General features: G+C 37.6%; 1 protein-coding gene across 6 annotated transcripts in view; it reads left to right on the top strand.

Annotated features, from left to right (window-relative positions):
* DNM3 (dynamin 3) overlaps positions 1–15,886 on the top strand; it is a 557,709-nt gene that overhangs the window by 65,806 nt on the left and 476,017 nt on the right. For all 6 annotated transcript variants that reach the window (XM_012000434.1, XM_012000433.1, XM_012000431.1 and 3 more), the window contains exon 2: positions 13,489–13,562. In XM_012000434.1, coding sequence (XP_011855824.1) covers positions 13,489–13,562 — 74 coding nt within the window. The remainder of the gene's footprint in view (positions 1–13,488; positions 13,563–15,886) is intronic.

Here is a 15,886-nt window from a genome sequence, read left to right as displayed (position 1 = left end):
TCCTTTATGAAAATATGTTGGTCAAGTTCTACAAAATTTATTTCACAACTCATTTATTGGTTACAACCTATAGTTTAAAAATATTGGGCTATTCTTCAAATCCCATTAATTCAGGAGATAAGATATGAATTTTTTGCATTAACTTCTTGAAAACGTACACTGCAGAGGGTGATGATTGAAAAGTCACTCATACTTCTGAGTTATTGGCATGTAGCTATTAGTGCATTTTGCATATTCATGCTCAGATTAACAAAAGTAGTATAGATTATGTTGCATAAATATGTAATTAAATAATTATAAGTGCTTATATTTTGTTAATATTATTTGCTAATGGTAGAACTCTTACATTAGAAGTGGTTTTTTCCATCTAGTGGATCAGGAGATTTCTATCTTTTTTCCCCCCCCAATATCCAAATTTCAGTATTTTAATTTTTGGTTGGTGCTTATTTTCCCATCTTTATTGATATTAGATGCAATGAAGAAAAATATTCAATAATAAAATTTATGCTTCATTGTTTTAAAGTATCACAATAATAATTAACATATAACCCTACATAGCTTATTGTACATTTGTTTATTGGTATCTTAATTTCTTAGCACTGAAAACATTGATACCTCTATAATATTCTCTAATATAGTGTAGTCTCTAAATTTGAAATTTCCTAATATAATCTTTCTTAAATGTAGGAGATATATATTCCGAGCTTATCTTTTACCATTGTCCTCTTACATGTAATGCTACAGACATATTAAATTGGCTTGTCCCTCCCTCCTTGCCTACTTCCCTTCCTTCTATCTTTCCTTCCTCCTGCCTTTCTGCCTCCTTCCTTTCCTTCCTCCCTCCCTTTTTTCCTTCCCTTTAACTAATATTTTTGAACACCTGCTATGTGCCATGTGTAGTAGTGGGAAGAAAATAAATGACATAGTCTTTGCTGTCACTGAACTCAAACTGAATACTAACAGTCCCATTTATGAAAGTGAAAACAGAAAGCTTTAAGATTATTTAGAAAGACAGAGGTGGTGGCTGGGCATTATGGCTCATGCCTGTAATGTCAGCACTTTGGGAGGCCGAGGTGGGTGGATCACTTGTGGTCAGGAGTTCAAGACCAGCCTGGCCAAAATAGTGTCTCTACTAAAACTACAAAAATTAGCCGGGTATGGTGGTGCACGCCTGTAATCCCAGCTACTTGGGAGGCTAAGGTGGGAGAATTGCTTGAGTCCTGGAGGCAGAGGTTGCAGTGGGCCAAACCGAGATTGTGCCACTGCACTCTAGCCTGGGCAACAGAGTGAGACTCTGTCTTTAAAAAAAAAAAAAAAAAAAAGTCAGAGGTGGAATCAGATTCTGTGATGAATTAGAAGAGGCATCAGAAGATACTCTTGAGTCTTCATATTTTAAAGATGTGGAAACTGAGTCTCATAGATCAGATGATGTGGTGAGGTTACAGCTGAAACCCAAGCTGGTTTCTTGACTAGTGCTCCTTCCTTACCACCTCTTCTCTCTTGACTATCATATTGCCTGCCCAGATCCCGTGTTGTCATATATTTTTGTATGTGGTTTGTGCTGTCAAAGACCTCTTTTCAAAATGCACACACTCAACCATAGACTTCTACCATTATTGGTTTTGTTCCTTGAAATTAGAATTGGAACAATTAGAGATGCGTCAGTGGAAAGGCAATGAAAGAGGGCCATTAAGTGCTAATAAATGCCTCTCCTCATGGGAACGGAGATCTTTTCTTTTCTATGTATTTGAGCTCTTTTCACTGGTGCTTTTAAGTGGTTAGAAATAACACTTGCCACACGCTCGCGGAATACTCTGGATGCCAGGGGGTTCATTTTATTCTGTATTTGAATTGAGCACACTGCAGTTGGAACGTGTGTTGACTCTTTTGTTGATTTACACATTCATTCCATGTTTTGCATTAACCTTTTCTCATGGAAGACAGAATAGTGAGAGCTCTTAGAGAATGAGGTCTTTAGGTAGCTGATGACTTTAAAAGGTTAAAGTTATAAGTGTTTACGTTGATATATTTTCCTTTTCTAGATAGAGTAGTCTTCCCTTATCTGAAGTTTTATACTCTGCTGTTTCAGTTACCTATGGTCAGTTGTGGTCTGAAAAGACTAAATGGAAAATTCCAGAAATACACAATTTATATTTTAAATTGCGTGTTATTCTGAGTAGTTAGTTAAATCTCTCCTCATTCTGCTTTGTCCCACATGGGATGTAAATTATCTCTTTGCCTAACATATCCACGTGGTATATACTATCTGCCTGTTAGTATTATAGAGTCAGTGACTATCTGTGGTTTCAGGCACCCACTGGGAGTCTTGGGACATGTCTCCTTTAGGTAAGGGGGAGCTACTGAACAGTGTGACAAATTGGATGTAGCCTACCCTCAAGCTACATGCTTACCTGTGACTAGCAAGAGATAATCACCACTTGTTGATATGGTGATATATTAGCTTCAGAAATGAATTTAGGTAAATAATAAATGAATCCAGAATAACTTACCAATACTAAAAATGATGACAATGATAGTAATGATGATGATAAGGATAATAGCAGCTAATATATTTGACTACTTACTATGGGCCTGTAAGACTGTGCCTTATAGAAATGAGCAAGGTGGTCCTGTCCTAAGAGAGCTTACATAGGAGAGGATTTGACTTGGACTCCTGGTACTTTTGGAATAAACAGTAGGGGTATCTAAATATGCTGGCATATCAGGAAATGCTTCCCACAGGAGGCTGTGTCAACATGTCTTTAAGAGTGAGTTGGGTAAAGAAAGGCATTAGATAAGGGCTTCTGTGGTTGAGGAGTCAACACAGAAGTGTGAAATTAGTGTGGAATCACTTCGGAGCCAGCTGTTCTGGGAATAAAAAATTTGCATGGAGGAATCATGGATGTGGCTTCCAGAGAGTGAGAGAAAAGCTGGATCCAAGAATCCACTTAAATCCTTCCTGGTTAATTGGAAAATCAGATTCCATTCTTTTAAAATAAACAGGATGTGACCATGGTGGTGCTCCATTCTGTTTTAGTGGTGAAACCAACCTACACTTTTTTGGCTTCCAATTAAATACCTCATTTTCCCCCTAACATCTTTTTTTTTTTTTTTTTTTTTTTTTTTGAGACAGAGTTTTGCTCTTGTTGCCCAGGCTGGAGTGCAGTGGCACTCCAGCTCACTGCAACCTCCACCTCCCCGGTTCAAGCGATTCTCCTGCCTCAGCCTCCTGAATAGCTGGGATTACAGGCACGTGGCACCACGGCCAGCTAATTTTTGTATTTTTAGTATAGACAGGGTTTTGCTGTGTTGGCCAAACTGGTCTTGAACTCCTGACCTCGGGTGATCTGCCCACCTTGGCCTCCCAAAGTACTGGGATTACAGATGTGAGCCACCGAGCCCGGCCTCTAACATCTTAAAATAGTGAAAACAAAAGAGTACACTATTGGTTGGGGAAGCTCACTTCTACCCTATCCATGCTCTTCTTTTCCAGCCTCCTGCCAAGGAGCTGGTAATGTATATTCAGGACCAAGGACAGTAATTGGGCCCCACTTCTTCATCTGAGTCCTTTGTAGGGAAGGGGTTGACGTGAGCTGCCTATACCAGAACTGCCCTTGTCATCGGGTAAGTGTTTTCTTGCTGTTGCTTCTTCCCACTGGCTGGTTTGTCTTCCACAGGTGGACCTTTTCTAGTCACTGCCGTGTCAAAGAAAAGTCTGAGATTCATGTATGGGCTTCATGGAGAGGGGCAAGGGAGGCCTTTGAGCCTCTTTAGTACCAGGCCTTAGGGCTACCTCTTACCTAAGGCCAAATGAGGATTCCATGTGGTCCAGCCCATGTTTCCAGGGTTGGAAAGGGAATACATTGAAGTTTGCAGCAAAAGCCAGCTCAGTTTGTCCTTTCCACATGCATTTCTTTTAGAAACTCTGCAGGAAGGGGTGGCTAACGGAACTGAATGTTTAGCATCCTGAGTTTTATTTTTTGTTGATGTATAATACATATTCTCAGTTGGGGTGATATTGCCCCCAACAGGGCAAAAATTGGTTCTTGGGGGACAAAAAGAATCTTTTTTTATGTTTAAAGCACAGGTGTATGTAGAGCACAAATACTGATATATAGTGTATCTATGATATTAAACTTTATAGGGGAACATTTAATGGGGAAAAATATCAAATAAGTTTCATTAGGAGAACCGTAATGAAAAGAAGGGTGAGAAACACTGGCTTAAAGCACTGTCTGTCTGTCTCTCTTTTTCTTTGTCTCCTTCCTAGGTAGTACAAGGCTAGTTCCAGTGACCTATAATGTCATCACTATCCTACTCTTTGTCCTTTTCTGATCTGCCATTCTTAGCACATAGCTTCCATCTGCAAAATTGCCTTGTGGTATTAAGATGGTGGTTGCAGCTCCACTATCATGTATAGCTGACAGGGAGACAAAAGAAGAGGAAGGGTAAAAGGTACACATTAACAAAATCAGATCCTTTTAAAGGAACTATTCTGATGTCACTCAAAACCTCTAATTACATCTTACTGGGTAGAAGTTAGTCATGTGGACACCCCATTTACACGGGAGGATGGGAAATGCAGATTGATTTGTCTATTAAAGTTGGGCACATTGCCATTCCCAGCAAAATTGGGATTCTGTTAATAAGAAAGGGAAAATAGATAGTAGGTAGGCAACCAGCGATCTTTTTACTAGGGCTTTTTGCCATTCGTTTTCCTGGCAGCCAACTTGGGTATATATCTGTGATTTGGAAAAAGTGAAAGCTAAGTGATTTGGAAAATCTGTGATTTGGAAAAAGTGAAAGCTAAGTGCCTTTATTTTATGCCAGGACTTGTTCATCTGGTGCTTTAAATTCTTGAACAAACTGACTTCGTGAATAGGCAAATAAAATGGATTAAATATTAAGGCATTAAGTTCTTGAGCATGTTTCCTGGTGGGGAGAACACTTAGTATTTGTAAACTGAGAACTGCCTTCTTTGTTCAGGTTATAGATCCCTGACTCAGAAACTTTTGCATTCTAAATGTTTCATTGGGAACCATTAATTATTGAATATTTAGATTTAATAAAAATATGTTGTTTAGAAATTTTGCATTTTGTGAATAAAAGTAAAATATTGAGATTCTTAAAGATGTCAGTAAAAAATAAGTAAAAGCATTGTGTTTCCTGCAATTGAATTTGTAGGTGTGTTTTTCAAATAAAATTATGATGGTGTTGAGTACTTCATATTATAGAGTAGCTGACAGCATCAAAATATGATTATTTGCAAATCTGTAAGTACTAATATTCTTAATATATGGCAATAATTTAGAGAAAAAAGTAAACTGCAGTAGAAAATTTCCAATTAAATCTGTGGATTTTGGTAAAATTACTTCCTCTAGTGATTAAAATGGCATTGTAATTGTTGGCAAAGTTCCCGGATTTGGACATGAAAGTACAGAGCTATTTTAATAGCACTATTGTGTTCAGGGTGTGGAATTGGATTCTTGACCTCAGTGCTTCTTGGAGCAGGGGGTGGGCAGTATTAGTGTGATTTGTCTGTCTTTCTCTTCCTATCTCCTTTCTTTTCCCTCTTTCCCTGTTTCCCTTTCCTTCTGTTTCTTTTTTTGTTGGATCAGTATATTGAAATATTGTGAGATAGTACTCCTATAGGAATTATTATGGTGCACAGATTTTTTTTTTTTTTTTTTTTTTAAGACGGTCTCACTCTGTCACCCAGGCTGAAGTGCAGTGGCATGAACATGGCTCACAGCAACCTCGACCTCCTGGGTTCAAGCAATCCTCCTGCCTCAGGCTCCTGAGTAGCTGGGACTACAGGCTGAAGCCACCAAGCCCACCTAATTTTTAAATTTTTTGTAGAGAGGGGAGTCTCGCCATGTTGCTCAGGCTGGTCTGGAACTCCTGGGCTCAAGTGATCCTCCTGCCTTGGCCTCCCAAATTGTTGGGATTACAGACGTAATCCACTGTGCATGGCCAGAAAATTATATTAAATACTTTGAAAATTAAGTTTTAAAAGAGATTTCTCTGTTTGTTTGTTTGTTTGTTTGTTTTTTGAGATGGAGTTTTGCCATTGTTGCCCAGGCTGGAGTGCAATGGCACAATCTCGGTTCACTGCAACCTCCGCCTCCTGGGTTCAAGCGATTCTCCTACCTCAGCCTCCTGAGTAGCTGGGATTACAGGCGTCCGCCACCACCCCCGGCTAATTTTGTATTTTTGGTAGAGATGGGGTTTCTCCATGTTGGTCAGGCTTGTCTCAAACTCCCAACCTCAGGTGATCTGCCCACCTCGTCCTCCCAAAGTGCTGGGATTGCAGGCGTGAGCCACCGTGCCCGGCTGAGATTTCTCTGTTTTTAAGGAAAAAATTTTAAAAATATATTGGTTCCGTATTTTTAAAAAATTTTATTTTCTTCAAATTCCATTCCATGTCATTAGACAGGGTCAATAATATTGGCCCACCTAGTATTCTGTAGTTTGTAATTTGGTGAATACGTTTGAGTTTTAAATGTTCATAATATCAATTTAAATGACCCCAGCAAATTATTGGTGAGTTGAGACTCATCTTGCCTATTCTTTTGGTCCATATAATGCCTTGTAACTGTCTGCCAGTTGTAAATTAGATATAGGATTGTTTTCTCTCCATGTCATGACTGTATGGAGCAATGATGAATCTTCTTGAAAGGGTATGTAGAAAGTAAAAAATATTTAGTGCCTAGGCACTGAAGGAGGCTCTGAGGGAACACACAGGGGTGAGGGAGCAGACAATGTGTGTTGAGAGCTTAGGTAGAGACATGTGGGGTGGGGGGATCTCGAGAAGACTCCCAGAGAAGATGACATACAGCTGAGTGTTGAAGATTTAGGGGGATAGGGATGTGCCTAAACACCAAGTCTGAGAGCACAGATGCACACAGAGACTTCCACTTGAGGACAAGGCTTTATTTTTGCTTTGTTTACTATTATATCTCCAGTGTCTAAAGCTTCATTTAGCTTGTAGTAGACACATAATGCACATTTGTTGAAATAATAGGTTAAATTAATTGTAAAGGGTTCTATGCCTCTGAGTAGGGTTTCACTTGGGGAGTGGTCAGAAATAAAATATTTTGTAAGTGATACTAAGATTTGGATTTCATGCTAAAGATAATGGGGAGTCATTCAGTGATTTAAAGTCTGGTAATGATGTGATAGAACTGATGTCCCTGTTAAAGTTGGATAGGAGGGTGCTCCAATTAGATGCAGGGAAATTAGTCGTGAGAGTAGTGTAGCACTTTATATGAGAGTTGGTGGCAGCTAGAGTGGTGATCCAAATAGACAAGAGAGGGTGAATTTAAGAGATATTAAGATAGAATCAGGAGGACATGGTGACCAACTTGGAGCATGAGGATAGAGGTAGATAGAGGATGGATGATTCCGAGGTGCTTGGCTTGGCTGACGTATATGGATGCTGATGATGTGGATTATGATTGGGAATGAAGGTGGAGAAACATTTGGATAGATTGTAATGAATTGAGTTGTAGAGATGTTTGCTTCCAGACACCTAGTGGAGCTGTTTAAGAGGTTAATATGAGTTTGAGTTCTAGTGTTTGGCTTACCTCTCTGGTAGTCCCTTTCTATTCTCTCAGTTCCACTTCTTTCAGGTGCCCATTAAATGTTGGTATTTCTGAGAGTCCATATTAACCACTTGTTTCCACTCCATTCCTATTCATCTGTTCTTTTGGCTTCAACTTTCTGCTCTGTTGCTGACTATCAAATTATTGTCTCCAGACAAGACTTTTGTCCTGAGTGCCAACTGTTCAGTCTAACTGTCTACATGTTGTTTCAATCTGGGTATTCCCCAGGCATGTAAAGATCAATGTGTACAAATAAGGACTGCTCATTTTCTTCCCCCATTTCTTTTACAATGTAGAGAAAAATGGTCAAGAGCACAAATGCTAGAGTTAGACTCCCTAGATTTGAGTCCCATATGTCACTTACTAGCTTTATGACCCTGTGCAAATTATCTGACTTTTGTGTGCTTCTGTCTTCTCATCTGTGAAGTAAGAATAACAATAGTACCTACCGCATAGGATATTATGAGATCAAACAAGTTAATGCATATAAAGCTATCAGATTGGTGCTGGCACATGGTAAGCACTATGTTAACCAGATCTTCCTTTATTTCTTGTCCTGGTTAGTGATACCATTGTTCAACCAGCTACCCAAACCAGAAATGTGACATTTATCCTAACTCTTCCATATCACTGCATCAGAAGGAGATTCATCAGAAGGAGCAGCATCAGAAGGAGATTCCATATCAAAGCAATAATTAAATCCTGCCATTTGTCTTCTTTCCATCTCTACCATTACTGCCTTGGACTTGACCTTTATTATCTTCTTTCTGAATGACCTAGACTGGCTAGTGACTAGTGACTCATCACTCTGTCTTTGATCTTTCTCTTTTTCAATGTTCTCTATATATCCCCAGTGATTATTCTGAAATGCAAATGTGATCACTTAAAACTCTATAGTGCCTTCTTGTTCTCACAGAAAATAGACAAGCACAAACTACCAGTAAAGACCTCTGAGGTCTGTTCTGGCTTCCTTCTCTAGACTCTTCTCTATCTCATTCTGATCCCTCTTTAATGTTTACAGTTCTGTGATGTTTTGTGCTACTCTGGTCTTCCATGTCTTCGTACATCTGGTTTTCTGTGGAAGGCCTCCTACCTCATATTTCTTCTCAGATATTGTTTCTGGCAGCTCCTCCAAGCAGGGTAGATATTCTTTGCTGTGTGTTGATACGGTATCTTGTGTGGAACTTAAGCATAGTACCTGTTATGCTTATTATAGTTATTTTTTATTTGCATATTGTCTTCCTCCAAGGCTGAGCTTCTTTATTTTTGAATACATTGGCTCCATGAATCAACTTCTAGGAAACTATGAGTTATGCCCCCATCTTCAGTTAAGGGCAGATGTTACACATTTATTTACTGTACAGATTATCTGGTTAACAATCATTTACATCTATATTGAAGAGACCATCTCTGTAGTTACTTTATTTGCTGCCAGGGGGGAATTTTTTGGAGTTTTGTTGATACAGCTAGTGTGCTGTCCTTTTTCAGGCTTCCAAAGGTCATTTTTTTCCTAGTGGAACAATAACTATATTTCCTGGTAACTCAGTTACTGGAAGAGCCAATAAGAAATGTCATCAAGGTGGTTCTTAAACCATAGTGTGGGAATTGTACTCTATTTTTTGTCTAGGAGTCAGGAAGCTGTGAAAGAGCATTGACTTATTGCCTGAAGACCAGCTGTTAACACTGAAGATTAATGCTTTATTGAGATGGGTTGAGAGAAAAGAAAGGCATTTGATTTGTAGCTGGCATATGGCATCCAGAGGGAAGCACTTTCTCTGACTAAAAATCTGTACAGTTCAACCACAAATAAGGCATTTGGGCAATATAACAGAATCAATTTAATAACACTGAGTTTTCAGGTTACTCTTTGAAGGTACATTTTGCAGGAAAAATGGCATACATATTTTATTTTTATATGGATTTATTAGAAAATAAATTAAAAATATGTAGTCTGAATCCAAAGTAATACTAAAGGAATAGTCATTATTTTTCCAGCATTAATTTAAAAAATGTTTTCCCATAAAACATGCTTACAGGTTTTCCCATAAAATATGCTTATGGGAGAAAAATCTATTGCACAGAAAATGATACAATTCAGTTGGATGGTGGTGCTCAGTGGCTAATGAATTATTCAATATTGTTCATGTCAGTGCTTTGGCTCCCTGTTGCTGAAGGCAGGCATGAGGGCTTTCCCAACCCTTGTAGGTCATCAACACTAAGAGGATAGTTCAAGTGGGGTCTGTGACTCCTATCTTCAAATTCCAGTAGCAAAATGTTAAAATATTGTATGTAGGTGCTTAGTTTTTCAAGGCAAATGAATACTACAGTATCAAGGAAAACACACTGTGGCTGTGTTATATCAAAAATAATAGTAACATTTTCCCGTGGTGCTTGGGTTTTAAAATTTTAAAATTGTTGGCGTATGTTGCATTTCATTTGATCCATACAACTTGGACCATAGTTAGCATTATCTCAGTTTAGTAGTAAAAGAAATGGGTTCTGAGAGAATTTTGCCCATTCAGTGGCAGAGCTAATATTCAAAGCAAGGTTCTGTGTTTCTCATTTGAGGACTCATCTCCTTAGTTCACACAGCAAGAGTATGCTGGGCCATCAGAAGGAGATGTATCTTTAGGATGGCCAGATTAGCTGCTCACTCTTCAGAAGAGAGAAGCTTCTCTTTAGCACTTTGTTGTACTTCAGAGATGCCTGTGAAGCGGGAGAGACTTCCAAATAGTAAAATTTGATTATCAAAATTTTTGGCTTTTTGTGAGAATGTATCTGTCAGAGGTAGGACTGGTGAGAGCCATGAAGGGAACTAGTAACTGTGAGTTAATAAGAAGGGGGTTGGATAACGGAATCTATTTATTACTCTTAATGAAAAGGTCTGTTTGCTTAATAAAAAAATGTAGAGAAAAATGTTAGATGTATCTGTGGATTTTTAGTCAACACACAATTATTTGCTATTTATAATGTTTGATATGTTCTATTTTGCTTTACCAGTGTTCACAGGGATTGTTACTAAATCTGCATATAAATATATGGTCACAAGCATGAATTGAAACAGGTCTCAGCATGAAGGTATAGAGTGACTAAACCTTTTTTTGTTCTTTCTTCTCTCTGTCCTTTCTTCTCTGCCTTTTTTTCTTGAAGAAAATATTTTATTGACTTGTTAAATGGCGTTATTCAGGCCATTCATCATTTTTCCTTGGCATTTTATACATCCTGAAATTTCACTCATGGTCCTCATGGCTCAAACAGATGCCCTCCAGCTCCTTTTCTTTTTATATCCCGACTTAAATTTTTTTTTATTATTGTACTTTAAAGTTCTGGGATACATATGCAGAACGTGCAGGTTTGTTACATAGGTATACGTGTGCCATGGTAGTTTGCTGCACCCATCAACCTGTCATCTACTTTAGGTATTTCTCCTAATGCTGTCCCTCCCTTAACCCTCCACTGCCTGACAGGCCCTGCTGTGTGATATTCCCCTCCCTGTGTCCATGTGTTCTCACTGTTCAGCTCCCACTCATGAGTGAGAACATGCGGTGTTTGGTTTTCTGTTCTTGTGTTAGTTTGCTGAGAATGATGGTTTCCAGCTTTATTTATGTCCCTGCAAAGGACATAAACTCATCCTTCTTTATGGCTGGGTAGTATTCCATGGTGCCATCTAGCTCTTTACTCTGGAGTTTTGCTTTTTTCCCTCCCTCAATTCATTTTGATTCTCAAATTAGCCTCTTCCTTTTTGGTTTAAAATAAAACAAACAAAACAAAGTAGATGCTTTGTTTATTTTGATTACATTTTAAATGATTGTTGAAGCTATCTAAACTACCAGTTATTCTAATATAGCACATGAAGAATATTAAAAGTTATTTAGTTATATGTATTTAAATATATTCAAATCATCATTATAAGGAGACTATTGTTCTTTCTCTTTTCTGAACTCCAATGTAGTTTGTCTTCCCTTCTTTAATGGTTTTCATGAATATGTTTTGTTCCCATTAGGTTCCAAATTCCTGGTGTCTACCCAGCATGAGTCCATGCCCACAGCATCTCCCTAGCACTTCTTAATTTCTCAGTGAATTTTTTTCATTGAATAAATAATGCTATTTCAGTGGCATTTTCAAAAGCACGTGCAAATCTGTAATTTCACTATTTTCTATTGTAGTCATATACACTGACATTCTAAATGAACTTTGGTCCTTGAAGTCAATGAGAAAAGTCATTAACTCAAGGTTGTTCAGTACTATTTCCTCTGTCAGAACATACAGTAGCACTTGCCAAATAAATTAGTTGTAGTGGGAGAAATTTGGCTTGATTCTATCTTTTTGACTCTCCATTCCAAACTATCAGTGCAGCTAAACGCTTGGGTTTTGGAGCATTCTCACTGTCCTTTGCCTATTTTATAAGCTGCTGTTCATTGAAATCCCATCTGTGTTGAAGCTCTGTTCTGCCAAATTTCCTACAAAACTCATAGTATGCCACGTGCCATTATTGCCCACTGAATTGTTGAGTAACATATCCTGACTTGAGGCCAGTGGTTTTCAAACCTTGGTGAGCATCAGAAACATCTGAGAGCTTGTTAAGAGTACAAATGCTGCATGCCTTCCCCTGAGTATAATGAATCTGTAGCTTCAGGAGTAGTCCTGGGTGTCCGTGGTTATAACCCTTTCTGGTGGGCCTGGAACCACATTTTGAGAAACACTGCCATTGAGTGAAAAGTTTATTTTGAGTGGAATTCTGTGATGATTCCTCTAAAAGTTGTGAGACATTCTAAATGTGTTTATGAACTGTGCTATAGATATGTTTATGAATTCTTTGACATTGCAGAATCAGCAATAATTTATGTGGTATTGCAGATGTAATGTTATGTAGTACTCTCTTTGCTGCAGTTTTATTGGCTTAGTGTTTAGTAATATGCCAATTGAAATATGAACTTGATCAAAACCTCCATTTATCAGGAATAAGAACAAATGGAATGAGAACAAACAAAACTCAAGTTGCAATGTTTGTTTTCTGCTGTTAATTTCTACAGATGAAATATCTGTTTCTGCTTGATCTCACGTTTTATGTGTCCTTTTTTTTAGACAAGAGTCTCACTCTGTTGCACAGGCTGGAGTGCAGTGGTGTGACCTTGGCTCACTGCAACTCCGCCTCCTAGGCTCAAGCGATCCTCCCACCTCAGCCTTCTGAGTAGCTGGGACTAGAGGCCCACACCACCATGTCTGGCTGGCTAATTTTTGTAGGTTGTTTTTTTTTTTTTTTTTTTGGTAGAGCTGGGTTTTTGCTACATTGTCCAGGCTGGTCTCGAACTCCTGGGCTCAACAGCCTCGGCCTCCCAGAGCGCTGGAATTACAGGTGTAGACCACTGTGCCTGGCCTTGTTTCCTTTTATTGGAGAAAAATGTCAGTATATTTAGAGGATACAATCTAATGTGCCTTTAGTAATGGTCAGTATTTGATGGTGCTAATATTGATCTTGAGGCCAAAGAGTGTACTGGGTTTTTTAATTATCAAAAAGAGTTTAAGAATTAATTTCAGTATCAAATATTTTCTTTAATGCTGATTCTCTGAAAATCAAAATTAATTGATAATACACAGGAACTAAGTGGAAACTTTTATAAATTTTAGCTAGATGAATGAATGGCATATTCCAATGAGGTCATTATGATAATATACATGGATTTCTATGCAATCAATATAAGGACCTCCTTCTTTTTTTTTAATTTTGAAAATGCTTCTTTTATTAAGATGGGCCTATCATTTTTTGGATAAGTGATACATTGAAAGGTTGGGAATTAGGAGAATTGCTGTGGAACTTGGTTTATGAATGTATAGGTGATCGGAATTCCTTCATGACTTAATCTATATTTCTTACTTTTTTTAGGGACTTTCTTCCTCGAGGGTCGGGCATTGTAACAAGACGACCTCTTGTGCTACAGCTTGTTACTTCTAAAGCAGGTAATGAATGAAGATGTCTACCACATGGATGGGCATATCCTGTGGCACCTTTTGCCTTCATAGGTGTGGGGTTGTACCAATAGAAACGTGTTTGTGGTCACCCCACTGTGAGCAGCTGCCCACATTTCTCTCCAGAATGCTGCCTTCTTCATTGATCTTTTCATTCCTTTGATTACATTAAAGGGGATAGTTTCATGGATTTTTAAAAATACCTACTTAAAAAATTTTTTATTGCTCATTGTAATCCATCTATATAATTTTACAGCACAGCACAACCACTAATACTTTTTTGGTATGCTTTCTGTGTGTGTGTGTGTGTGCGCGCGCACGTGCACTTGGGGATTAACTTATAAAATTCAACAACCATATAATATCTGTATGGATGTGTATGTGCGTATCTATATTTACACTGTGCTATGCTTGCTCCTCTCTCTTACACCATGATAATTTGATAGGTAAATGATGCTTGTTTTTATTTTCATTTTATTTTAGCAACTGGTGATGTTGAATTTTTTTTTACAGGTTTCCTTGCCATTTGTATTTCTTCTCTTGTGAACTGGCCATTTTTCTTTTTCCCCATTTCTTTTTGGGGATTTTACTACTTTTCCTGTCAATTTCTTTGAATGCTTAAGACTGAAGCACCTCATAAAAATCATCTATCATAAATTGTAAATATTTTTAATAGCTTGTTAAAGATACCATTTACATACCATATAACTTGACCAAATAGAAGTTAACAGTTCAATAGGTTTTAGTCTTTTCACAGGTATATGCAACCATCTCCACAATCAGCTTTAGGACTGTTTGATCACTCCCAAAAGAAAGCCTGCATGCTTCTGCTGTCACCCCTTTTCATAACACCTTTCCCCACCACTCCAGCATAGGCACTACTAACCTATGTTCTGTCTCTATGGATTTCCCTATTCTGGACATGTCATATGAATGGAATCATTTAATATGTGGTTTTTGTAATAGGCTTTTCTTGCTTGGAATAATCTTCAAGGTTCATCCATGTTGTGGCGTGTATTGGAACTTCATTTCTTTTTATGGCCTAACATATTCCATTGTCTGGATAGACCACATTTTGTTTGTCCATTTATTAACTGAGGAGCATTTGAGTTGTTTCCACCCTTTGGTTCTTATGAATAATGTTGTTATAAACATTCATGTACATGTTTCTGCGTGGACATGTGTTTTCATTTCTCTTAGAAATATACCTGAATATAATTACTGGGCCATGTAGTAACTCTATGTTTAATTGTTTAAGGAACTGACAGACTGTTTTCAAAGCAGCTGCCCCATTTTACATTCCTACCAGCAGTGTATGAGGGTTACAGTTTTTCTATATCCTTGCTAACCCTTGTGGGTAAGAAGTGATATCTCATTGTGGTTTTGACTTGCATTTTCCTAGTGACTAAGGATACTGAGCATCTTTTCATGTGCTTAATGATCATTTGTATATCTTATTTAGATAAATGTGTATTCATTTCCTTTGCCCAGTTTTAAATTTGGTTATTTGCCTTTGTATTACTGAATTGTAACAGATATATATTAGATACAAGTCCAATATCAGATATTTGATTTGTATTTTTTTTTCTATTTTATAGGCCCTTTTCATTTTCTTGACAGTGTCCTTTGAAGCACAAGATTTTTTTATTTTGGTGAAGTCCAATTTATCTACTCATTCTTTCATTTCTCGTTATTTTTGTATATATCTAAGAATCCTTTGCCAAAACCAAGGTTATAAAAGTTTATTCTATGTTTTCTTCTAGGAGGTTTATAGTTTTGATCTTACACTTAAGTCTTTGATCTATTTTTTAAAATTACTAATTTTTAAATTTGAAATTTCATTTTACATTTGGGAATAGGTGGAAGTTTGTTGTATTGCATAATGTGTAATGCTGAGGTTTGGGTTTCTAGTGAAACTATCAACCAAATAGTAAACATAGTCCCCAATAGGTAGTATTTGAGCCTTCACCCCTCTTCCACTTTTCCCCTTTTTGGAGTTCTTTGCGTCTGTTTTTCCCATCTTTATGTCCATGTTTACCCACTGTTTAGTTCACACTTATAAGTGTGAATGTGTGGTATTTTATTTCCTATTTCTGTTATTTCTCTTAGAATAATGACCTCCAGCTCAGTCCATTTTGCTGTGAAGGACATGATTTCTTTTTTTTTTCACTGTACCCTAATGATACTGTTATTTTGGTTTAGGGAATGCAATTTTTTTTTTTTTTATTATTATACTTTAAGTTCTAGGGTACATGTGCATAACGTGCAGGTTTGTTACATATGTATACTTGTGCCATGTTGGTGTGCTGCACCCA

The sequence above is a fragment of the Mandrillus leucophaeus genome, unplaced genomic scaffold (genome assembly GCF_000951045.1).
Source record: "Mandrillus leucophaeus isolate KB7577 unplaced genomic scaffold, Mleu.le_1.0 Scaffold629, whole genome shotgun sequence".
In the NCBI taxonomy this organism is placed as follows: Eukaryota; Metazoa; Chordata; class Mammalia; order Primates; family Cercopithecidae; genus Mandrillus; species Mandrillus leucophaeus.
The sequence above is the reverse complement of the archived record's forward strand: the minus strand, read 5'-3'. Positions and strand labels throughout refer to the sequence as shown.